Raw genomic sequence first — 24,941 nt, forward strand, 5'->3', positions numbered from 1 at the left:
AACCAAGAGTAACTACTAGAATCCTAGAGTAACTACTAGAATCCTAGAGTAACTACTAGAATCCTAGAGTAACTACTAGAATCCTAGAGTAACTACTAGAATCCTAGAGTAACTACTATGAACGGAATGTTCTGTAAAGTGTAAAACATGATTAGCACCAGATGGCTATCTATTTATCTTCTGCTGTCCAGGAAACTAATTACCCAAGGATGACTGAGGATGTATGCGTGTGTATATAAGACACCAGTTGCAGGGGGCAGCCAACAGATGTTTCAACAGGATTAGCACACACACACACACAAATACACACACTAGTTATTCCAACATGGCAACAGCAGGCACTTCATCCCTGTTTTGGTCATGAACCAAGAATCTGCATGAAGTAACAAGCCCCCTGCATAGAAGAGAAGGAAACCCCTGTGTTTGGCCTGATAAGTCTGATATCATTATGCGTCTGTGTGTGAGAGAGAGATTGTGTGTGTGTGTGTGTGTGTGTATGTGCATGTTCATGTGTGTCTTTTTTTGTTGTCTCTATGTACTTCATGCAAAATGTCAACAACATGGCAGTAGTGTGCCAAAAACCACATCAATCTATCACCAAAATAGTTCTACCTCACAGTCGGCCAGCTGCCGCCAGCAACACTGATCTAATCATATCATAGCTATCAACACCTAGGAGAGAGAAAAGGGGCAAGGAGAGACAGGGGGATGAGGGGAGTGGATAGAGGGATAGGAAAAGGGAACGGAGAGAGAGAGAGAGAGAGGGAGAGAGAGTGTGAGAGAGAGATGGGAACAGAGAGAGAAAGAGACAGTGAGAGACTGTGAGAGAGAGAGGGGGAGAGAGAGACAGAGACAGAGAGAGTGTGAGAGAGAGACAGAGAGAGAGAGAGAGGGAGAGCGAGACAGAGAGAGAGATGGGAACAGAGAGAGAAAGAGACAGTGAGAGAGAGAGAGAGAGAGGGGGAGAGAGAGGGAGAGAGAGAGACAGATAGAGAGAGAGGAGGGGAGGGGAAGTGAGGTGGGGTAGCTCTTGGGGACAGCTGCCTATTACAGTGCATATGGACCCATCACCCTCATTAGAAGTCTTGTCTCATATTTGCATTTAGAGGGTCTCTCCCTCCCCCCCCCAGCGCCCCCCTCTCTTTTCCTCTCTCTCTATATCTCTCTCAATTCAATACCATTTCAATTTAAGGGATTTATTTGCATGGGAAACATATGTTAACATTGCCAAAGCAAGTGAACTAGATAATAAACAAACGGGAAAAAAACAATAAAAAAAATGAACAGTAAACATTACACTCACAAAAATTCCAAAAGAATAAAGACATTTCAAATGTCATATTATGTGCAAATAGTAGTACAAAAGGGAAAAGAATGTACATAAATATGGGTTGTATTTACAATGGTGTATGTTCTTCACTGGTTGCCCTTTCCTTTCTCTCTCTTTAAGTCTCCCTCTCCTCTATCCTTTTCTCTCTCTATCACAAACACACACACACACACATATACACATATATATACAAAGTTGAAGTTGGAAGTTTACATACACCTTAGCCAAATACATTGAAACTCAGTTTTTCACATTTCCTGACATTTAATCCTACTAAAAATGATGCTATCTATTTTGTGAAGTGCACCGGTCCCTCCTGCAGCAAAGCACCCCCACAACATGATGCTGCCACCCCCGTGCTTCACAGTTGGGATGGTGTTCTTCGGCTTGCAAGCATCCCCCTTTTTCCTCCAAACATAATGATGGCCATTATGGCCAAACAGTTCTATTTTTGTTTCATCAGACCAGAGGACATTTCTCCAAAAAGTACGATTTTTGTCCCCATGTGCAGTTGCAAACCGTAGTCTGGCTTTTTTATGGTGGTTTTGGAGCAGTGGCTTCTTCCTTGCTGAGTGGCCTTTCAGGTCTTGCCAATATAGGACTTGTTTTACTGTGGATATAAATACTTTTGTACCTGTTTCCTCCAGCATCTTCACAAGTTTCTTTGCTATTGTACTGGGATTGACTTGCACTTTTCGCACCAAAGTGCGTTCATCTCTAAGAGACAGAACGCGTCTCCTTCCTGAGCGGTATGATGGCTGCGTGGTCCCAAGGTTGTTTATACTTGCATAATATTTTTTTGTAGAGAGGAACATGGTACCTTCAGGCATTTGGAAATTGCTCCGAAGGATGAACCAGACTTGTGGAGGTCTACAATTTTTTTTCTGAGGTCTTGGCTGATTTCTTTAGATTTTCCCATGATGTCGAGCAAAGAGGCACTGAGTTTGAAGGTAGGCTTTGAAATACATCCACAGGTACACCTCCAATTGAATCAAATGATGTCAATTAGCCTATCAGAAGCTTCTAAAGCCATGACATAATTCTGTTTAAAGGCATAGTCAACTTAGTGTATGTAATCTTCTGACCCACTGGAATTGTGATACAGTGAATTATAAGTGAAATAATCTGTCTGTAAACAATTGTTGGAAAAATGACTTGTATCATGCACAAAGTAGATGTCCAAACCGACTTGCCAAAACTATAGTTTGTTAACAAGAAACTTGTGGAGTGGTTGAAAAACGAGTTTTAATGACTCCAACCTAAGTGCTTGTAAACTTCCGACTTCAACTGTGTATATATATATATATATATATATATATATACACACACAGTCTCTCTTTCTCTCTCTACTGTCATTCCTCCAGAACAATCACTCAGAACAATCAGAATGTCTTTCTTATGAAGGAAATCATTCAAACACCTGTTGAATGCTTTCAGAATGTCTGTAGGTTGCCCTCACAATACCTGTTGAATGTTTTCAGAATGACTGTAGGTTGCCCTCACAATACCTGTTGAATGTTTTCAGAATGAATGTAGGTTGCCCTCACAATACCTGTTGAATGTTTTCAGAATGACTGTAGGTTGCCCCCACAATACCTGTTGAATGTTTTCAGAATGACTGTAGGTTGCCCTCACAATACCTGTTGAATGTTTTCAGAATGACTGTAGGTTGCCCTCACAATACCTGTTGAATGTTTTCAGAATGTCTGTAGGTTGCCCTCACAATACCTGTTGAATGTTTTCAGAATGTCTGTAGGATGACCTCACAATACCTGTTGAATGTTTTCAGAATGACTGTAGGTTGCCCTCACAATACCTGTTGAATGTTTTCAGAATGTCTGTAGGTTGCCCTCACAATACCTGTTGAATGTTTTCAGAATGTCTGTAGGATGACCTCACAATACCTGTTGAATGTTTTCAGAATGTCTGTAGGATGACCTCAGAATACCTGTTGAATGTTTTCAGAATGTCTGTAGGATGACCTCACAATACCTGTTGAATGTTTTCAGAATGTCTGTAGGATGACCTCACAATACCTGTTGAATGGTCCAGTGACAGACAGTGAGCACTGTGCTTCACACAGCTCTCTGAGAGCGAGAAAGCACGGGCGGCCTCTCTCTCCCTCCTTTTGAGATTTTTCATGACAAAGCATCTCTGTCAGGCGTGTGTGTGTGTGTGTGTGTGTGTGTGTGTGTGTGTGTGTGTGTGTGTGTGTGTCAATGTCAACACACACACACACACACAGCTCAGCTCCCTGTTACACGTTTTCCACCGCGGCAGCGACAGTGATTCCCCCTGAGGTGGTAACACAGAGAGCAGGAATAGCAATATCTATAACTCCACTCCATCTCACACACTGCATTTTGTAGCACTTAAGGGTATGTGTCAGGGGCCATGTGTATGAATTTAACATAACAGCGTTTGATGTATTGCTCTGGATTCCGTGGAAGCTTGTATTTCCTCTGAATAATGTAAATGAATACTTTTAGGATTATGACTACATGCAGCAAGCATATACCACCACAGCAGGATTTGATGCACAATAATTATGGATGACACTTTACTTGACCCCCAGTGTCATCACACGTTATGGCACGGTCATAACCTAACCATGTCATAATATGTCATAACAGCTGACATAACTTGTCATAACCTGTCATAATGTGGTCATACCACTGTCATGACCCATATATTTACACCTGTTTCTGAGCCAAGAGCCTGTTGACAACACACAGAGCACAAAGCGCTAATTCTCTTGAGGTGAATATCAGCCTGACTTTCTCTCTCTCTCCTTCTTATGCTCTCGCTCTGGGTGGTATCCATAGCAACAGTTGAAGACGTAAACTTGGTTAAACTTGGGGGTTGTGTTTGTGTGCGTGCATGTGTGTCCTTTGTTGTGTGTGAGAAACTCCTGAGGTAGTTGCTCAGCATCACTGTACACATAATTAGGTTAACACTTCACATGACAACAAGCGTCATAACATGGTCACAATATGTCATAACACTGTCATGACATATATTTACACCTGTTGTAACTTAAATTGCGTAATTTTTTGCAGGTTATGACACCTACATAAGGTGTTTGGAGGACATATTGGCACCGGTGTTGTTAGGCTCGATACGAAGTGGAGGGAAGGCAAACCGTGCCAATATACCCACCAAACAAAGGCTACTAGGGCATTATCACTTTTATACAACCAACAAGAGCGAGAGTGCAAGAAAGAGCGAGAGAGAGAGAGGGGGGGAAAGAGAGAGAGAGGGAGAAAGAGAGAGGGGGGAGAAAGAGAAAAAGAGAGGGGAGGACAAAGAGAGAGAGGGGAGGAGAAAGAGAGGGAGAGGGGGAGAAAGAGAGAGAGAGAGAGAGAGAGAGAGAGAGAGAGAGAGAGAGAGAGGGGGGGAGAGAGAGAGAGAGAGAGAGAGAGAAAGAAATGTAAAGTGAGGCTGATATTCAGCTCCAGAGAATTATTGCTTTGTGCTCTGTGTGTTTCTCTACAGACTCATGGCTCAGAAACATTATCACACGCACACACACACACACAGCAAAGTTTTCACACTGTGTCGAAATGTCATTAAACATTATGACATGAATCCTGCTCCCCTATCTCCCTCACTTTGCTGCAGTATAATGTAAAAGCAGAGGTTAGGGAAATCACTGCATAATGAATCCATACCATTAACACAGAAATAATATGTCAATTTCAACCTTATGGTTTCTCAGGAGGTTAGCGAGAGATGGAGGGGAGACAAGGACGTCAGTGAAGCTGTGGGGGAAGGTTTAAACACCAACACAGAGAGGAAGCTGTGGGGGAAGGTTTAAACACCAACACAGAGAGGAAGCTGTGGGGGAAGGTTTAAACACCAACACAGAGAGGAAGCTGTGGGGGAAGGTTTAAACACCAACACAGAGAGGAAGCTGTGGGGGAAGGTTTAAACACCAACACAGAGAGGAAGCTGGGTACCATACAGAAACTCCAACTGAAATATGTTCCTGAACAAACAGGGCCAGGTGGGTTCACCTGAGGCAATCGGTGCTGTTAATGTGTGTGTGTGTGTGTGTGTGTGTGTGTGTGTGTGTGTGTGTGTGTGTGTGTGTGTGTGTGTGTGTGTGTGTGTGTGTGTGTATGCGCGCATGTGTGTGTGTGTGTGTGCGCGCATATGTGTGTGTGTGTGCGCAGCCAGGTCGCGCAAGATCAACTGCGAAAATCGACATCCATCCAGGTCAGCAGTGCACTGGGAGATGACTTCAGAACTGTCCACTAGGGGCAATGGTGAGCGCTATTGCCATCAAGTAGGCTTGGGTTTTGATAGGGTGTTGAGGACGGGATGGATGTATGGATGTAAGCCACGAGAGGGAGCTCTGGCTCGGAGGGTCAGGTGTTCGATCCCAGTGATAGGCAGTCATTGTTTTAATCCTGTCACAAACCTTAACCCTTAACTAAGCAGAATTAATGCCAAAACTTAACCTTTGAAATGTGATGTTTATGGACAAACTTCGGATTCTGCCGTGAGACTGTGAGAGCTTGTTAGTGTGTGTGTGTGTTCCTTCTCCACTCACCTGAGACAGCCGGTGGCGTTGCGAAGCACCTGGGAAGTGTGTGTGTGTTGCTTGCGGTCGTCATGGAGATTGTGGGAGGAGTCCCAGGATGAGGAGTTAGGGATGATGACACTATTGGTCAGAACGGCCAAGGCATCCTGGATGATTGGCATCTTCAGGGCATCACATGACGACAGGTTCCACAACACACCTGAGGACGGACGGACGGACAGACAGACAGACAGACAGACAGACAGACAGACAGACAGACAGACAGACAGACAGACAGACAGACAGACAGACAGTTGGGTTAGAAAACAGACACAGTACATACAGTGTGTTAGAGGAGGAACAGTCATCAACAAGCTCAGAAACATCTGACATCTGTCTCCAAGCAACAGTTAACCATACGACACTGCCATTGTTATTCTGGTGCTTTCCATTAAAACAACTCTGCTTTAAACTTCAAGCCCCCTCGGCTCCTCCACTCCTCCTCTCTCATCTGTGACGGTATGTCGGTCTGGCAGTTTAGATTTGAGAGACACTAATTAAGATTGGAACCCAACACAAAAACAGGAAAAAGAGGCCATTTTTATGGCCAATTTATTAAGAAAGCACGGGTCTGTGCACAAACAACGCTCAATTACACTAACACAATCAACAGCGTCTCAACTGATGTATACTTTGCATCACGACCAAGACTGAATTAAAAACAGTTTACGTGTTCAGGTATCTTGTAAATCCATGGCCAAGTGGACAATAGAATAACACTGGAGTTGGTGGTTAATATATAGGCATGTATATACTAGAATGTGAGACAGGGCAGAGGGCCAAATGGATCAGCTATGATGTCATCTATCTGGCTGTGAGACAGGGCAGAGGGCCAAATGGATCAGCTATGATGTCATCTATCTGGCTGTGAGACAGGGCAGAGGGACAAATGGATCAGCTATGATGTCATCTATCTGGCTGTGAGACAGGGCAGAGGGCCAAATGGATCAGCTATGATGTCATCTATCTGGCTGTGAGACAGGGCAGAGGGCCAAATGGATCAGCTATGATGTCATCTATCTGGCTGTGAGACAGGGCAGAGGGCCAAATGGATCAGCTATGATGTCATCTATCTGGCTGTGAGACAGGGCAGAGGGCCAAATGGATCAGCTATGATGTCGTCTATCTGGCTGTGAGACAGGGCAGAGGGACAAATGGATCAGCTATGATGTTTCTCTCTCTCTGTTTCTCTCTCTGTTTCTCTCTCTCTGTTTCCCTCTCTCTCTGTTTCTCTCTCTCTCTGTTACTCTGTTTCTCTCTCTCTCTGTTACTCTGTTTCTCTCTCTGTTTCTCTCTCTCTGTTACTCTGTTTCTCTCTCTCTCTGTTACTCTGTTTCTCTCTCTCTCTGTTACTCTGTTTCTCTCTCTGTTTCTCTCTCTCTGTTACTCTGTTTCTCTCTCTGTTTCTCTCTCTCTGTTACTCTGTTTCTCTCTCTCTCTGTTACTCTGTTTCTCTCTCTCTCTGTTACTCTGTTTCTCTCTCTGTTTCTCTCTCTCTGTTACTCTGTTTCTCTCTCTGTTTCTCTCTCTCTCTGTTACTCTGTTTCTCTCTCTCTCTGTTACTCTGTTTCTCTCTCTGTTTCTCTCTCTCTCTGTTACTCTGTTTCTCTCTCTCTCTGTTACTCTGTTTCTCTCTCTCTCTGTTACTCTGTTTCTCTCTCTGTTTCTCTCTCTCTGTTACTCTGTTTCTCTCTCTGTTTCTCTCTCTCTCTGTTACTCTGTTTCTCTCTCTCTCTGTTACTCTGTTTCTCTCTCTGTTTCTCTCTCTCTCTGTTACTCTGTTTCTCTCTCTCTGTTACTCTGTTTCTCTCTCTCTCTGTTACTCTGTTTCTCTCTCTCTCTGTTACTCTGTTTCTCTCTCTCCATTTCTCTCTCTCTCTTTTTCTCTCTCTCGCTGTTTCTCTCTCTCTGTTTCTCTCTCTGTTTCTCTCTCTGTTTCTCTCTCTCTGTTTCTCTCTCTCTCTGTTTCCCTCTCTCTCTGTTTCTCTCTCTCTCTGTTTCTCTCTCTCTCTGTTTCCCTCTCTCTCTGTTTCTCTCTCTCTCTGTTTCTCTCTCTCTGTTTCTCTCTCTGTTTCTCTCTCTCTGTTTCTCTCTCTGTTTCTCTCTCTCTCTGTTTCTCTCTCTGTTTCTCTCTCTCTCTGTTTCTCTCTCTCTGTTTCTCTCTCTGTTTCTCTCTCTGTTTCTCTCTCTCTCTGTTTCTCTCTCTCTCTGTTTCCCTCTCTCTCTGTTTCCCTCTCTCTCTGTTTCCCTCTCTCTCTGTTTCCCTCTCTCTCTGTTTCCCTCTCTCTCTGTTTCTCTCTCTCTCTGTTTCCCTCTCTCTCTGTTTCTCTCTCTCTCTGTTTCTCTCTCTCTGTTTCTCTCTCTGTTTCTCTCTCTCTGTTTCTCTCTCTGTTTCTCTCTCTCTGTTTCCCTCTCTCTCTGTTTCTCTCTCTCTGTTTCTCTCTCTGTTTCTCGCTCTCTGTTTCTCTCTCTGTTTCTCTCTCTCTCTGTTACTCTGTTTCTCTCTCTCCATTTCTCTCTCTCTCTGTTTCTCTCTCTGTTTCTCTCTCTCTCACTCAATTAAATTAAATTAAATTCAATAGACTTTATTGACATGGCAAGTTAAATTACTTACATTATCAAAGTATACCTAACACAAAAATGGTCGGACCAACAACAATAATAATAGTAGTAGTGGACATGGAATTACCATTAACAGCAACTACAACAATAATATTAATGAGAACAATAATACATTATAGCAATAGAAATAGCAATAGATCAACATGACTGAGAAGACACTTGACCTGGTATGAAAGACAAAACAAAACGGGAAATATTATTGACATTACATTGCACTTTTCACTGGCTGTCCCTCAGGTTGTGGCAGGAGGACACATATTTGGCTGCCAAAACTGCACATTTGTGATTTTCACCCAATAAATATTTGATTTGATCTTTTAAGTTTCAAATTCTTTGTACAGAATGATAATTTTGGGAAATAAATATCCTCTTAGGTCTGAGTATTTGTCACAGTGTAATAGGAAATTCAGCTCTGTCTCTACCTCTCCCCTGGAGCAGAGTGAGCACAGCCTGTCCTCTCTGGGAAGCCAGGTTTGTCTGTGACGACATGTGCTCACTGAGTCTGTACCTAGTCAGTGTTTTCCTCAGTTCTCTATCAGTCACAGTGGTCAGATAGTCTGCCACCATGTACTGTCTGTTTAGAGCCAAATAACATTGATGTTTACTTAGATTTGTTGTTGTGTCTTTCCAATAGGTGATATATTTAAATTTTTGCTTTGTGATGATTTGGTTGGGAAAGATTTTCTGAGTGCTGTTCTGAGGCTCTATGGGGTTGGTTTGGGTTAGTGAACTGAGCCTCAGAACCAGCTGGCTGAGGGGACTCTTCTCTTGTTTAATATCTTGACATTGAAGAGCTGTGTGATGGAATGTTTTGGGGTCACTTGTTTTTAGATGGTTGTAAAACTTGATGGCTCTTTTTTCTAGTAGAATAAGACCCAATTCTGATCTACATGATTTACTTGGAGTTTTTCTTTGCAACACAGTTTTGCAAAACTCTGCAAGCAGTATTTCCATTGGATGTTTGTCCCATTTGGTAAATTTATTGTTAGAGAGTGGACCCCATACTTCACTACCATATAGAGCAATTGGTTCTATAACTGATTGGAAAATGTTGAGCCAGATTCTAAATGGAACTTCAATTTTAATGTTCCTTTTAATGGCATAGAATGTCCTTCTTGCTTTGTCTCTCAGGATTCATCTCTCTCACACTCTCGCTCTCTCACTCTGTTTATCTCAATTCAATTCAATTTAAGGGCTATATTGGCATGGGAAACATATCTCTCCTACTCTCGCTCACTCTCTGTTTATCTCTCTTTCTATCACTATGTCTCTCTCTGTTTATCTCTTTCTCTTTACCTCTCTCTTTCTCTCTCTCTCTAAGCTCTCTCTCTCGCACTCAATTCAATTTCAATTTAAGGGCTTTATTGGCATGGGAAACATATGTTAACATTGCCAAATCAAGTAAACTAGATAACAAACAAAAGTGAAAAAAACAACTCAACTAACAGTAAATATTACACTTAGAAAAGTTCCAAAAGAATAAAGACATTTCAAATGTCATATTATGCGCAAATAGTTCAAGTACAAAAGGAAAAATAAATAAACATAAATATGGGTTCTATTTACAATGGTGTTTGTTCTTCACTGGTTGCCCTTTTCTTGTGGCAAAAGGTCACCAATCTTGCTGCTGTGATGGCACACTGTGGTATTTCACCCAGTAGACATGGGAGTTTATCAAAATTGGGTTTGTTTTCAAATTCTTTGTGGATCTGTGTAATCTGAGGGAAATATGCGTCTCTAATATGGTCATACATTTGGCAGGAGGTTAGGAAGTGCAGCTCAGTTTCCACCTCATTTTGTGGGCAGTGTGCAAGTAGCCTGTCTTCTCTTCAGAGCCAGGTCTGCCTACGGTGACCTCTCTCAATAGCAAGGCTATGCTCACTGAGTCTGTACATAGTCAAAGCTTTCCTTAAGTTTGGGTCAGTCACAGTGGTCAGGTATTCTGCCCCTGTGTACTCTCTGTTTAGGGCCAAATAACATTCTAGTTTACTCTGTTTTTTTGTTAATTCTTTCCCATGTGTCAAGTAATTATATTTTAGTTTTCTCATGACTTGGTTGGGTCTAATTGTGTTTCTGTCCTGGGGCTCTGTGGGGTCTGTTTGTGAACAAAGCCCCAGCACCAGCTTGTTTAGGGGACTCTTCTCCAGGTTCATCTCTCTGTAGGTGATGGCTTTGTTATGGAAGGTTTGGGAATCGCTTAATTATTGGTGGTTGTAGATTTGAATGTCTCTTTTCTGGATTTTCATAATTAGCAGGTATAATCCTAATTTGAATCTGCATGCATTTTTTGGTGTTTTACTTTTTTTGAAGAAATCTGCATGCAGTCTCAATTTGGTGTTTGGCGCTCTCTCTCTCACTCAATCTTTCTCTCTCTCTCTGTTTCTTTCTCTTTCTTTCTTTCTTTGTTTCTTTCTCTCTCTTTCTGTTTCTCTCTCTTTCTCTCTCTCTGTTTCTTTGCCGCTCTCTCTCTCTGTTTCTTTCCCGCTCTCTCTCTCTCTGTTTCCCTCTTTGTTTCTCTCTCTGTTTCTCTCTCTCTTTCTATGTCCACCCCCTCCAAATACACACACTGACTCAACCTACCCTACACATAATAAGCACACACACAACACACACACTGCCACCACCACCAACACTCCAAGTCTGCGGGAGGTAAGCTGCAGTCAGATGGTGGAGCAGATGTCTTCTCTCTGACGGGTGAGAGCACGGCTGGTGTCCTATTGGTGGACGATGACACGCGCCTCATCAACAATCCAAACAATCCAAACACACTAATTAGTGCTTCCTCCAGGTCTGACTAACCATCTCATAGAGAGAGAGAGAGAGAGAGAGAGAGAGAGAGAGAGACAGCAAAAGGATGGGAGAAAGAGGGATGGAGAGAGAGGGAGAGAGAGAGGGGATGGAGAGAGAGAGACAGATAGAGGGAGCAGACCTAGCCCATGCAATTAAATTGATCAAAACTGGAACATTTTACACCTGGCTGGAAATTAATAAGGAAATAATCTCAACAAAGAAAAATGTATTCCTGTGTTCTACCTATATTCCCCCATTAGAATCCCTGTACTTTAATGAAGACAGCTTCTCCATCTTAGAGGGGGAGAACAATAATTTCCAGGCCCAGTTGCATGTGGCGACCTAATCGCCAGAACTGGACAAAAACCTTACACCCTTAGCACAAAAAGGGACAAACCCTTTCCTGGAGGTGACAGTATTCCCTCCCCAATATTCCCTGCTAGACACAACTATGACAAAACAACCAACAAAAATGGTTCACTTCTCCTGCAGCTCTGTTGCGCTGGGTCTGTTCATAGTCAGTGGTAGGCTTCGAGGGGACTCCTATGGTAGGTACACATAAGGCTGTTACTTTGACCATATGTGACTAGTTTCAGGAAACTAGGCGTATGTCGCGCGTCACAGGAGAGCCATTTGAACATAAACTTTAAAAATACATTTCAATGCGTTTCTTTTTGGCAGAAAGGCCTTCTGGAACATGTGAACTTTCATGTGCCTTAAGAACAAACTTGAATGCCATCTGTATATACAAATAAAATTGTTAAATTACGAGCCTAGTTGGTTTAGCCACAGAACAAGGGAGCAACCTTCCCGCTAGTCATGATTGGCTGAGATTATGAATTGGCTGGACATGCCAAGAGATGAGTTTGGATCGGTCTGCCATGTAGCAACGCTTCTGTCTATAATATGAGTTGTCAATCCTTTTTAACACAGCTTTTTTTTTCCACTTTCTGGAAGACCAGGTTTTGAAATCAGTAGAATTAGAGTATGATAGCTAAGGAGAAAAAGAGAACGAAAAGAGAACACACAGAAGGCTATCGTATAAAACACCTGTCTCCAGATGACATCTTCAAAACATGGGCAACCATGGCATCCGTGACATAGAGGGAGAAGTGTCCATCCATGTATAGAGGTAGAGTCTAATTAGCTATATTTTCAGATATTACACATTTCTAATTTAGTCAGAAAGTCGTTTTCATTTCAAGTTAAAGTGTACTGTTAAGTAGCTAGCTAACATTAGCTGGCTGCTAGCTAGCTAACGTTAACGTGTATGATCTGTGTAGTAATATTATTTGTATGTCAGAGCCATTTGCATTGCTAGTTATAGACTAATGTTAGCTAGCTAACATTGAACCTGGTTGGTTAGCTACCTGCAGATTCATGCAGGGTTGTAACGTTATAAATTTGGATTATGGTTCATTGTTTAGCTAGCTAGCTACATGTCTAAACAAAAGACTCCACTATGCAAGTAACTATTTCAATAGAATGTTTATGATGTCACTGCGACAACTGTTGATAGACGAACCTGGTAAATTCACTCTGGCTATCTACTCCAATTTCAGAGCACTCTCTTCTGAGTGTGCTAGAGCGCAGAATAACTGATTAATTTACACCCACTGAATATGACCAGTGTCAGTAAACATTGGCAAAAACCTTTGCCAGCAGCACAGTTGCACTCACCAACGCTCTAAAAACAGCCTAACCAGCTCTGCTAGGGCGAGTAAAATGGTCAGAGTGAGCTGTTCTCTCATTTGTGTTTGGAAGTAGCTAGCAAGCTAGCAAATGTTAGACAGTTAGCTTGGGTGCTTGACTGCGGTTGTTAGGTCAGAACACTCAGATCAACCCTACTTTTCGTCTGAACACTCTGAGAGCGAAACACTGAATTTACAAATGGCCAATCTAACACCGCTCTAGAGTTTATGAACGCCCAGAGCACACTCTGGCACTCCAGATTCAATTTACAAACACACCGTAGTATAAGCCAACCTTTAGTCTTGAAATAGTCATTAGTAGCTTGCTTACCAAACTTGTTAACTGCCTGGTAATCAGTACTATATTGTCCCTCTAATTACTCTGAAAGCAGTGATTAGAGGGAATCAAACACTTCATGAGAACCCATGAGCTCATGTTGCGCAACATTTCTATAGGCAATGCAATTGCGTGATAAAACAGAGTGATGCCCCCTATTAAAAATAGGAGGATCCCATCAGCTTTCTATAAGCTAGACCAGTGATCGCCAACCGGTTGAGGCATTCCTAGTCGATCACCAAATGTTTCTGTAGAAAAGCCAACGAACAATGAAGGCTTGCGCTCCTTTTTTAAAATCTTGTTGAGCTGTTGCCGGTAGGTGCACTTGATTTATAAGTCCTGCGCACTGGGTAAGCAAAGTGTTCCCATGAGACAAAGTCCGCCTACCCGGCAGAAGGGCAAACCTGTGACTAAATCAATTGCACCTACTGTGCTGCCCAATCGGATAGCTCAAATCACCGCGGCTACAGAGCCTCAATGACCCTGGCCACAGCGAAGTTCAATAGGCTACGTAAGATTTAATAACTTTTTAAACCATGACCACGGAGAGACTGTCAACGAATACAGCAAACAGCTGCTGTTTTTATGAGTGAGTTCATGTTTAAGTTTATATTCAGCACTGTCACTGTTTTTATTCAACACTATCACAAAACGCGCTTCTCCGTACTTCCGCTCGGGCTGCAGCTGCAATGAATGAGTAGCCAAGTATCAATAGCCCTGAGTTTTATTATTATTATCAGATTGTCGTTAATATTTAGGAATATTTAACTTTCTCTGGTTTATAGGAACTTCATGAATTTGTGAATGAGGCAGATGCGGTGCGACTCGAGTTTCGCCATCAGGTGGAAGACGGTGTCCCCTCTCTCTGGTCATTCTCAACAGAGGAAAGGAAGGAGAGAGCAGGGACCGTAAGAGGCTGTTGGGAAAAATCATTTTGAACAGTCATCCAACTCGGAATTCCAAGTCGGAAACTCTGGCATCTTTCTAGAGCTCCGACTTTTCAACCTGAAGATCACTGACGTCGTGATTTGATCTCGTTGACCATCAGATGCAGGTACCATCAGTCCAGTAAAATAAAAAAACGAAGTATTTCAATTCATATTCCACAGTGCCTCAGAGGTCCTAAACCAACTGATCTATTTTGTTATTAAAGCTCAAGTTTTGAAATATAATATGGTCTGATTAACAATATTGGCAGGCCAATCATATAGCCATTATGCTGTGATAATGTAGTAGGCCTACTGCCCAAACCTCATTCCTACAAAACTGTTTGTGTGGGTTAATGTAAAAAATAAATCTGAGCAGTAGATCTCAGCTCGCTTTTTGACTGCAAAAGTGATCTTGACTCAGAAAAAGGTTGGTGACCACTGAGCTAAAATTAAACACATTAATATGCTTTACAATGGGTGTTGAGCCTAACTGGCATACACAAGCAGCTCATGAGTTTTAAGTTTGGGGAAGACAATTTTCACCATGAAAATGCACCTTTATAATAAAAACATTACACGCATGATCACATTTTACAATACACTTTTGAGAATGGTGTTTTCCTGCTAATGGAACATTCACGCTTATAGCCTACTGTTGTGTGCACATTACTGCGCTTATAATGTGAAGAAATAGCATAATTGTTTTTAACCTGTTTGGGCTAGGGGGCAGTATTGAGAATTTTGGAAAAAATATGTGCCCATTTTTAACTGCCTCCGACACCAACTCAGAAGCTAGAATATGCATATTATTGTTCAGGTTTGGATAGAAAACACCCTAAAGTTTCTAAAACTGTTTGAATGGTGTCTGTGAGTATAACAGAACTCCTATGGCAGGCAAAAACCTGACAAGGTTTCATGCAGGAAGTGGCCTGTCTGACAAGGAGTCGTGCGTCTTGCATCTGTTTATTGAAGAGTAAGGATCTTAGCTGTAACGTGACAATTCCCAGGGCTCCAATAGGCTCTCAGAACCCGGGAAAAACCTGAACGATGACGAGGCAGCCTCTGGCTGAAACAGATTATCGCCTTATCCAAGTGGCCGATCAGAGGACCATTGAATGATGCGCGTGCACGATTCGCCCCCGTGGAGAAATGTCATTCGGCTGTTTAGCTTATTGCAGATTCCCGGTCGGAATATTATCGCTTTTCTACGAGATAAATGGCATAAAAATTGGTTTTAAACAGCGGTTGACATGCTTCGAAGTACGGTAATGGAATATTTAGACATTTTTTGTCACGCCATGCGCCATGCGCACGACCGTTATTTACCATTCGTATAGTGTCTAGAACGCACGAACAAAACAGAGGATATTTGGATATAACGATGGATTATTTGGGACCAAACCTACATTTGTTATTGAAGTAGAAGTCCTGGGAGTGCATTCTGACGAAGAACAGGAAAGGTAAGAACATTTTTCTTATAGGAAATAGGATTTTGGTGAAGGCTAATCTTGCCGGGTGTCTAAATAGCTAGCCGTGATGGCTGGGCTATGTACTTACAATATTGCAAAATGTGCTTCATCCGAAAAGCTATTTTAAAATCGGACATATCGAGTGCATAGAGGAGTAATGTATCTATAATTCTTAAAATAATTGTTATGCTTTTTGTGAACGTTTATCGTGAGTAATTTAGCAAACTGTTAGTAAATTCCCCGGAAATATGAACTTGATTGAACAGACATGCATGTATTGTATAACATAATGTCCTAGGTGTGTCATCTGATGAAGATCATAAAAGGTTAGTGCTGCATTTAGCTGTGGTTTGGGTTTTTGTGACATTATATGCTAGCTTGAAAAATGGGTGTCTGATTATTTCTGGCTGGGCACTCTCCTGACATAATCTAATGTTTTGCTTTCGTTGTAAAGCCTTTTTGAAATCGGACAGTGTGGTTAGATTAAGGAGAGTCTTGTCTTTAAATAGCTGTAAAATAGTCATATGTTTGAGAAATTGAAGTAATAGTATTTCAAATGATTCAAAAATCGCGCCACTGAATTCAGGTGGCTGTTACGTAGGTGGGACGAATTCGTCCCGCCTTGCCCATAGAGGTTAAATATTTTAAGCAAAATGTTCTGATCTGTTGCGTCAGCCTCATTGCTTAAAACATGTTTTTGGATGCTAGAGGTTGTATTAATTTGGGATCTATCACATCCCACAACTGTCTCAGACTATGTTTGGAATATTATATTTTTGCAAAGAATAAAATAGGTCAACCTGATTGACATAGGCTTGTGCTTTTGCTGTTCGTTAGGCCTACTCATCTTGATGACTGACGAAAAGTAAATCTGGACAGTTCTTCCAATATCTTCAATAAGCGCCTCGGATAAGAACGTGCACAGTTGCGTCCCAGAGGATTCTGTCTTCACTTGTAGCCTGTGAGAAAGGCCCGATCATGTGAGTGAGAGGTACCTCAGAGCACGCAGCCAGGATTATTAATTATTATATTCATCCCAAGGGCACAATGGCCACTGGCCGCAAAAGGCATAGATATTTTAAGGCGGCATCACGGCCACACAAAGGGGATGCTGCCGGGAAATTCAAAGCATTATCAAGTGCTTGTCAAATTGTGAATGAGAGACTGATGAAGTGTGTGCACAAAAAACAAAAGCAGAGCTCAGAGCTCAAGCAACGTTTTCCAAATCACCATTGGAGTCTCATCATGCAGCCTTACAATGTAAAAAAAAATCTAAACATATAGCCCAACGTTTGAATCACAACTAAAGTTACATAAATAATTATAAACCAAGCATATATGAGTACCTGTTTATTTGTTAACTGTTCAACACTGAATAGCCACATGTGTGCACTCCCTCAAAATGTTTGGAGAAAATATAATTTCAATTTTATTAATCTATGTTCAATTGTATTCTTTATACTGTAAAATAATTCCACAAATTGAAAGAAAATGTCTGCTAAATAAACTAGTGTAGACCACAGCCATATGTCTTAGCCAGAGCAGGATGTAACATAAGGACAACTCAGAGTATGCTATTCTGTTCTTCTGAAATAGACTACATTTTCATCATATCATGTTTCTTTAGACCTGTCTAAAATAAATAATGGATTTATTGTGATGGTAGGCTATATTACATGGATTTATTAGACTTCTTAAAATGTAGATGTTCCAAAGGTCTGCATCAGTGGCTTGTGGAAGGCAGGCGTTGCTAAATGTGTTTATGTTAATTAGCGGTCAATTACCGTGAGACCGGCAGTTATTTGCTAGACAATCACCGGCTGATGAAATTTCATGACTGCCACAGTGGTAGGTACACCTATAGCTCATATCTTGGCAGCAGTACTGTAAACTACTTTATCACCTACCTCAACCCAGAGTCTCTCAGAGTGTTTACAGTCAGCCCACTGACACCCCTATCAGATCATAGCAAAATCACAGTCTTCTTGAACAGAGCAATACTCAACCATGAGACATCAAAGCCGAACAAACTGCATACCATTAAGATATGCTACAGATGGAAGGAGATGGCTAAATGTTTTCTGATACGTTTCTACAACAACAAATTCATTCCTTTTTACACAACTTCCTGGACAAAACATTTCACTGCCATAGTGAAGGTGTAAACTTGGTAGCTGAAAGCCTAACTAATATATTTGACCTCTCAGCTTTCTGTTCAACCAGACAACCTAAGAACATGAAAAACAATGACAAATGGTTTTATTGCAGAATGCAAAAACCTAAGAAAGGAATCAAGGAACCTAGTCAACCAAAAACACAGAGACCCAGAAAACCTGAGCCTAAAGTACACCTTCACTATGGTGAATCTCTAAAACAGTACAGAAATACACTACGGAAAAAGAAGGTACAGCATGTCCGAAATCAGATCAATGTAATTGAAGAATCCGTAGACTTTAAGAAAAAAAAAGAAGTTCATAAGATAGTTCGTAAGTGCAATTCCTCAACAATATCTTAAGATTTTATGATTTTCTTACGAACTGCTCAAATATTTTCTTATAAACGGCTGCTAGGCAACCGTTTTAGCTAGCTATCTAGCTAGCAATGGAAATCATGTTAGCATATTTATTACTAAGATTACTGTTCTAAAAAATGTTCTTGGGTTTAAAATAATCAATACTGAAACTTTCAGATGAAGTTTGTGTGTGAATGTTCCATGTTTTCATGAGATTTAGTGATCTTGGAATTATTTATTTCCAAGAACTTCATTTTCCAGAATCAAATTTCTTCTTAATATTTTGCTTAAGGAGAAACATAAGAAATAGTGCAAGAAAATCTGATTCCCATATAAAAAAATGCAATATTATTATTATTAGAATTATATATAATAATTTTTTCACAATTTCAAAAAGTCCATTTATATTTTCCAATGAGGCTATACATTTGGGTACGTTTTTTTTCTCGCCTGAGTAGCCTCGTTTCACTGCCAAAATAAAATGAATCCATCTAGTGTCAAATACAGGTAGCGTAGTCAAATAATCCAATCACATTAACCGTTACTCTCTCGTGGGAATTCCACTAACGGTCCGTATGTAGCCAAACATAGCAGCTGCTCTTTCTGTTTGCTTGAAAATGGATAAATGGTTAAAAACAGTAAGGCCCGCATCCATAGAGACACATACCAGCTCTACTGGTAGTACTGCTACTACCAGCAGTACTACACCTGCACCTGTAGACGACACAAGTTGTTCTGCTTCCACGAGCACATCCAATGCTAGCATCAGTACTTCTACATTTGTTGCTAGCACAGCTAGCATGGACATTAACAGTTGTGAATCTGATGCAGCCGAAGAGCTACTGCTCCCTTACCCGGGAAAGCACCGAACAACAGACGGGGACGTTGTACCATCAAAGAGGAGCAAATATGATGAGAACTACATTGATTTGAGGTTCACTTATACTGGGAGTAGTGCCTTTCCTCAACCATGGTGTGTTATATGTGCAAAAGTACTATGTCACAACTCGATGAAACCTCAGTCTTGTGCAAAAATTAAGAAACAAGACATGCCAGAGCGAGAATTAAGACAACTTTTGAGTAGTAAGACATGTATAAAAGCAATAGATACCATTAATAAGAAGGGGCTAGAAGCATCTTATATGGTGAAATACCGCAAACTATTGTGGAGGACTTAATTCTTCCTGCTGCCGCGGATATGGCTGGGACACCGCTGCGGGAAAAGGCCCAAGAAACTATACAGACAATGCTGTTTCACAATGCATCAGTGACATGGCAGGGGATGTTTTGAAACAATTACTGCTTTGCATACAAGCCTGTGAATTCTATGCGTTACAGCTGGATGAGTCAACAGACGTGGCGGGCCTTGCACAGCTCCTGGTATATGTCCTTTACATTTATGGGGAGTCAATTAAGGAAGACATCCTCTCCTACAAACCACTGGAATCCAGGACAACAGGAGAGGATAGGTTTTAAGTACTGGACAGCTTTGTCACATCAAATGGACTTTGGTGGTCAAGATGTGTTGGTATCTGTACTGATGGCGCAAAGCCATGACAGGGAGACATAGTGTACCCAAGTTGCTCCCGACGCCACTTGGGTACACTGCAGCATCCACCGAGAGGCTCTAGCTACCAAGGAAATGCCTGACAGCTTGAAAGACGTTTTGGACATGACAGTGAAAATGGTCAACTTTGTTAAAGCAAGGCCCCTGAACTCATGTGTATTTTCTGCACTATGCAATGATATGGGTGACCATGTAATGATTTTACAACAACAGAAGTGGTTATCAAGGGGCAAAGTATTGACACGTTTTTTTAAATTGAGTGGACAAGCTTAAAGTTTTCTTTACTGACCATAATTTTCACTTGTCTGATCGCTTACATGATGACGAGTTTCTCACATGACTGGCCTATCTGGGTGATGTTATTCTTGACCAGAATGATCTGAATCTAGGATTACAGGGACTCTCTACAACTATATTCAATATGCGGGACAAAATTGAGGCTATGATTAAGAAGTTGGAGCTCTTCTTTGTCTGCATTAACAAGGACAACACACAGGTCTTTCCATCATTGTATGATTTTTCTCTGAAAATGAGCTCAAGCTTACGGACAATGTCAAATGTGATCAGCTTCTCTCTCAGTCTGATTGCAATCATGACTATCAGGTCTAGTTCTGAGGAGTACCAGTGTCTGACCAGGCCAAATAGACAGTCTCAATATTAACACGTGAGAGACGGAGACAAAGAAAGAGAGAAAGAGAGAGAGAGACAGCAATGGAGACAGAGAGTGATAGAGAGAGACTCTTCATTGATTTAGACTTGAGCAAGGTCACCCTGTCCATCACTGTGACTTTGGCAACCAAAATACACACACAAACACATACACTCCTGTCCAGATCTGCAACGCATCACTTGGCGCAAGGTTTCCATGGGGACCCAATCATGTCACCACTAGCCAGTGGCTAAAGTGTGTGTGTGTGTGTGTGTGTGCCCCTAAAGACAAGGTCTAGGACTTGTGAGTTGTCCAACAACTGAGAGTTGTTGGAGATAGAGATAATTGCATGACTTCAGAAAAAAATTATTTTGACAAATACGTAGAGATGATAGTCTGAAATGGTTATGTTTTATTAAACATATTATCTCTGTCAGCTCATATTCAACGTGGTTATGTTTTATTAAACATATTATCTCTGTCTGCTCATATTCAACGTGGTTATGTTTTATTAAACATTATCTCTGTCAGCTCATATTCAACGTGGTTATGTTTTATTAAACATATTATCTCTGTCTGCTCATATTCAACGTGGTTATGTTTTATTAAACATATTATCTCTGTCTGCTCATATTCAACGTGGTTATGTTTTATTAAACATTATCTCTGTCAGCTCATATTCAACGTGGTTATTTTATTAAACATATTATCTCTGTCTGCTCATATTCAACATGGTTATGTTTTATTAAACATATTATCTCTGTCAGCTCATATTCAACGTGGTTATTTTATTAAACATATTATCTCTGTCAGCTCATATTCAACGTGGTTATGTTTTATTAAACATATTATCTCTGTCTGCTCATATTCAACATGGTTATGTTTTATTAAACATATTATCTCTGTCAGCTCATATTCAACGTGGTTATTTTATTAAACATATTATCTCTGTCAGCTCATATTCAACAGTGTCATATTCCTTGACATCAAACTGCACATAACCCACAATATAACCAACCACTATACAGTATAATTTCCTCTACAGTCTGGGAGGGTTATCCTGTATGCCAGGGATGAGACTGGGTATTGGGCTCTGGTACAGTATAATGTCAGGAAGCTGGGGTGTTGCCTATTGCACCCCAGAGTTGTTTGAATCCTCTGTGTGTGGAGCTGCTATCAACAGCCTAGACTCAGACTGGAAATGAAAGCAGTAAACTAAGCCTGTCACAGACTAAGACCATACATGACACTAATTCAGTTAGCAAGGAGGAAGAGAGAGCGCAAGATAGTGAAAGAGGGTGATAGAGAGAGGGAGGAGACAAAGAACGGGAGAGATAGGGAGATGGAGAAAGGGAAGGAAAGAGATTGGGAGAGAGAGAGAACGAAAGAGAGAGAGAGATCGAAAAAAGAGAGAGAGATATGTCTATCTTTTTTAAACCTTTGTGAGTGCAATGTTTGCTGTCCATTTCTAAGAGATCTTTGTTGATATTGTTTTGTGGCTACTCACTTTTGTTTGTTTATTTCACTTGCTTTGGCAATGTAACACAATTCCCATGCCAATAAATTCCCTTTGAATTGAATTTAAAATTGAGAGACAGAGAGCTAGAGCGAGAGAGAGGGAGAGAGACCTGATTATTTTGGCAGCTATCTAAGTTGCACTGTATTTAATTTACATATTAATGAGGCATGCACACATACACTGAGTGTACAAAACATTCTAAACATTGCCTTAATATTGAGTTGCACTACCTTTTGCACTCAGAACAGCCTCAATTTGTTGAGGCATGGACTCCACATGGTGTTGAAAGCATTCTACAGGCATCTTGGTCCATGTGGACTCCAATGCTTCCCCCAGTTGTGTTAAGTTGGCTGGATGTTCTTTGGGCTGTGGGTCATTCTTGATACACATGGAAAACTGCTGAGCGTGAAAAACCCAGCAGCGTTTCAGTTCTTGACACAAACCGGTGCGCCTGGCTAGGGCTGTGGAGGTCACAAATTTTCGTCAGCCGGTCTCGGTCTCATGGTAATTGACCGCTAATTAACATAAACACATTTAGCATCACCTGGCTTCCACACATAGCCTACAAGCCACTGATGCAGACCTTTGAAACATCTACAAGTCTAATAAATCCATGTAATATACAGTTGAAGTCGTAGGTTTACATGCACTTAGGTTGGAGTCGTTAAAACGCGTTTTTAAACCACTCCACATATTTCTTGTTAACAAACTATAGTTTTGTCAAGTCTGTTAGGACATCTACTTTGTGCATGACACAAGTCATTTTTCCACCAATTTTTTTACAGACAGATTATTTCACTTATAATTCACTGTATCACAATTCCAGTGGGTCAGAAGTCTATATACACTAAGTTGACTGTGCCTTTTAACAGCTTGGAAAATGCCAGAAAATTATGGCATGGCTTTAGAAGCTTCTGATAGGCTAATTGACACAATTTGAGGCAATTGGAGGTGTACCTGTGGATGTATTTCAAGGCCTACCTTCAAACTCAGTGCCTCTTTGCTTATTGTATAGCTATTCTCGCTATACACCAAGTCACTTGGCTCTGTCATATCCTCACATGGTCTCTCCTATCATTGCACCTTCTCCTCCCTCCTGAATCCTCCTCCCCCTCCCCCCCCTCCTCCCTCTCTGCGGATGACTTCGTCAACCATTTTGAAAAGAAGGTTGACGATATCCGATCCTCGTTTGCTAAGTCAAACGACACCGCTGGTCCTGCTCACACTGCCCTACCCTGTGCTTTGACCTCTTTCTCCCCTCTCTCTCCAGATGAAATCTCGCGTCTTGTGACGGCCGGCCGCCCAACAACCTGCCCACTTGACCCTATCCCCTCCTCTCTTCTCCAGACCATTTCCGGAGACCTTCTCCCCTTCCTCACCTCGCTCATCAACTCATCCTTGACCGCTGGCTACGTCCCTTCCATCTTCAAGAGAGCGAGAGTTGCACCCCTTCTGAAAAAACCTACACTCGATCCCTCCGATGTCAACAACTACAGACCAGTATCCCTTCTTTCTTTTCTCTCCAAAACTCTTGAACGTGCCGTCCTTGGCCAGCTCTCTCAGAATGACCTTCTTGATCCTAATCAGTCAGGTTTCAAGACTGGGCATTCAACTGAGACTGCTCTTCTCTGTGTCACGGAGGCTCTCCGCACTGCTAAAGCTAACTCTCTCTCCTCTGCTCTCATCCTTCTAGACCTATCTGCTGCCTTTGATACTGTGAACCATCAGATCCTCCTCTCCACCCTCTCCGAGTTGGGCATCTCCGGCGCGGCCCACGCTTGGATTGCATCCTACCTGACAGGTCGCTCCTACCAGGTGGCGTGGCGAGAATCTGTCTCCGCACCATGCGCTCTCACCACTGGTGTCCCCCAGGGCTCTGTTCTAGGCCCTCTCCTATTCTCGCTATACACCAAGTCACTTGGCTCTGTCATATCCTCACATGGTCTCTCCTATCATTGCTATGCAGACGACACACAATTAATCTTCTCCTTTCCCCCTTCTGATAACCAGGCGGCGAATCGCATCTCTGCATGTCTGGCAGACATATCAGTGTGGATGACGGATCACCAGCTCAAGCTGAACCTCGGCAAGACGGAGCTGCTCTTCCTCCCGGGGAAGGACTGCCCCTTCCATGATCTCGCCATCACGGTTGACAACTCCCTTGTGTCCTCCTCCCAGAGTGCTAAGAACCTTGGCGTGATCCTGGACAACACCCTGTTGTTCTCCACTAACATCAAGGCGGTGACCCGATCCTGTAGGTTCATGCTCTACAACATTCGCAGAGTACGACCCTGCCTCACACAGGAAGCGGCGCAGGTCCTAATCCAGGCACTTGTCATCTCCCGTCTGGATTACTGCAACTCGCTGTTGGCTGGGCTCCCCTGCCTGTGCCATTAAACCCCTACAACTCATCCAGAACGCCGCAGCCCGTCTGGTGTTCAACCTTCCCAAGTTCTCTCACGTCACCCCGCTCCTCCGCTCTCTCCACTGGCTTCCAGTTGAAGCTCGCATCCGCTACAAGACCATGGTGATTGCCTACGGAGCTGTGAAGGGAACGGCACCTCCATACCTTCAGGCTCTGATCAGGCCCTACACCCAAACAAGGGCACTGCGTTCATCCACCACTGGCCTGCTGGCCCCCTACCTCTGAGGAAGCACAGTTCCCGCTCAGCCCAGTCAAAACTGTTCGCTGCTCTGGCACCCCAATGGTGGAACAAGCTCCCTCACGACGCCAGGACAGCGGAGTCAATCACCACCTTCCGGAGACACCTGAAACCCCACCTCTTTATGGAATACCTAGGATAGGATAAAGTAATCCTTCTAACCCCCCCCCTTAAAAGATTTAGATGCACTATTGTAAAGTGGTTGTTCCACTGGATATCATAAGGTGAATGCACCATTTTGTAAGTCGCTCTGGATAAGAGCGTCTGCTAAATGACTT

The 24,941-nt window shown here is 42.2% G+C and overlaps 1 protein-coding gene across 3 annotated transcripts in view; it reads right to left on the minus strand.

Moving 5' to 3' along the window:
• Window positions 1-24,941, minus strand: part of LOC106590590 (catenin delta-2) — a 595,078-nt gene that overhangs the window by 154,533 nt on the left and 415,604 nt on the right. For all 3 annotated transcript variants that reach the window (XM_045710618.1, XM_045710617.1, XM_045710619.1), the window contains one exon: window positions 5,886-6,075. In XM_045710618.1, the coding sequence (XP_045566574.1) occupies window positions 5,886-6,075 (190 nt within the window). The remainder of the gene's footprint in view (window positions 1-5,885; window positions 6,076-24,941) is intronic.

This window comes from Salmo salar, chromosome ssa29 (assembly GCF_905237065.1).
Source record: "Salmo salar chromosome ssa29, Ssal_v3.1, whole genome shotgun sequence".
In the NCBI taxonomy this organism is placed as follows: Eukaryota; Metazoa; Chordata; class Actinopteri; order Salmoniformes; family Salmonidae; genus Salmo; species Salmo salar.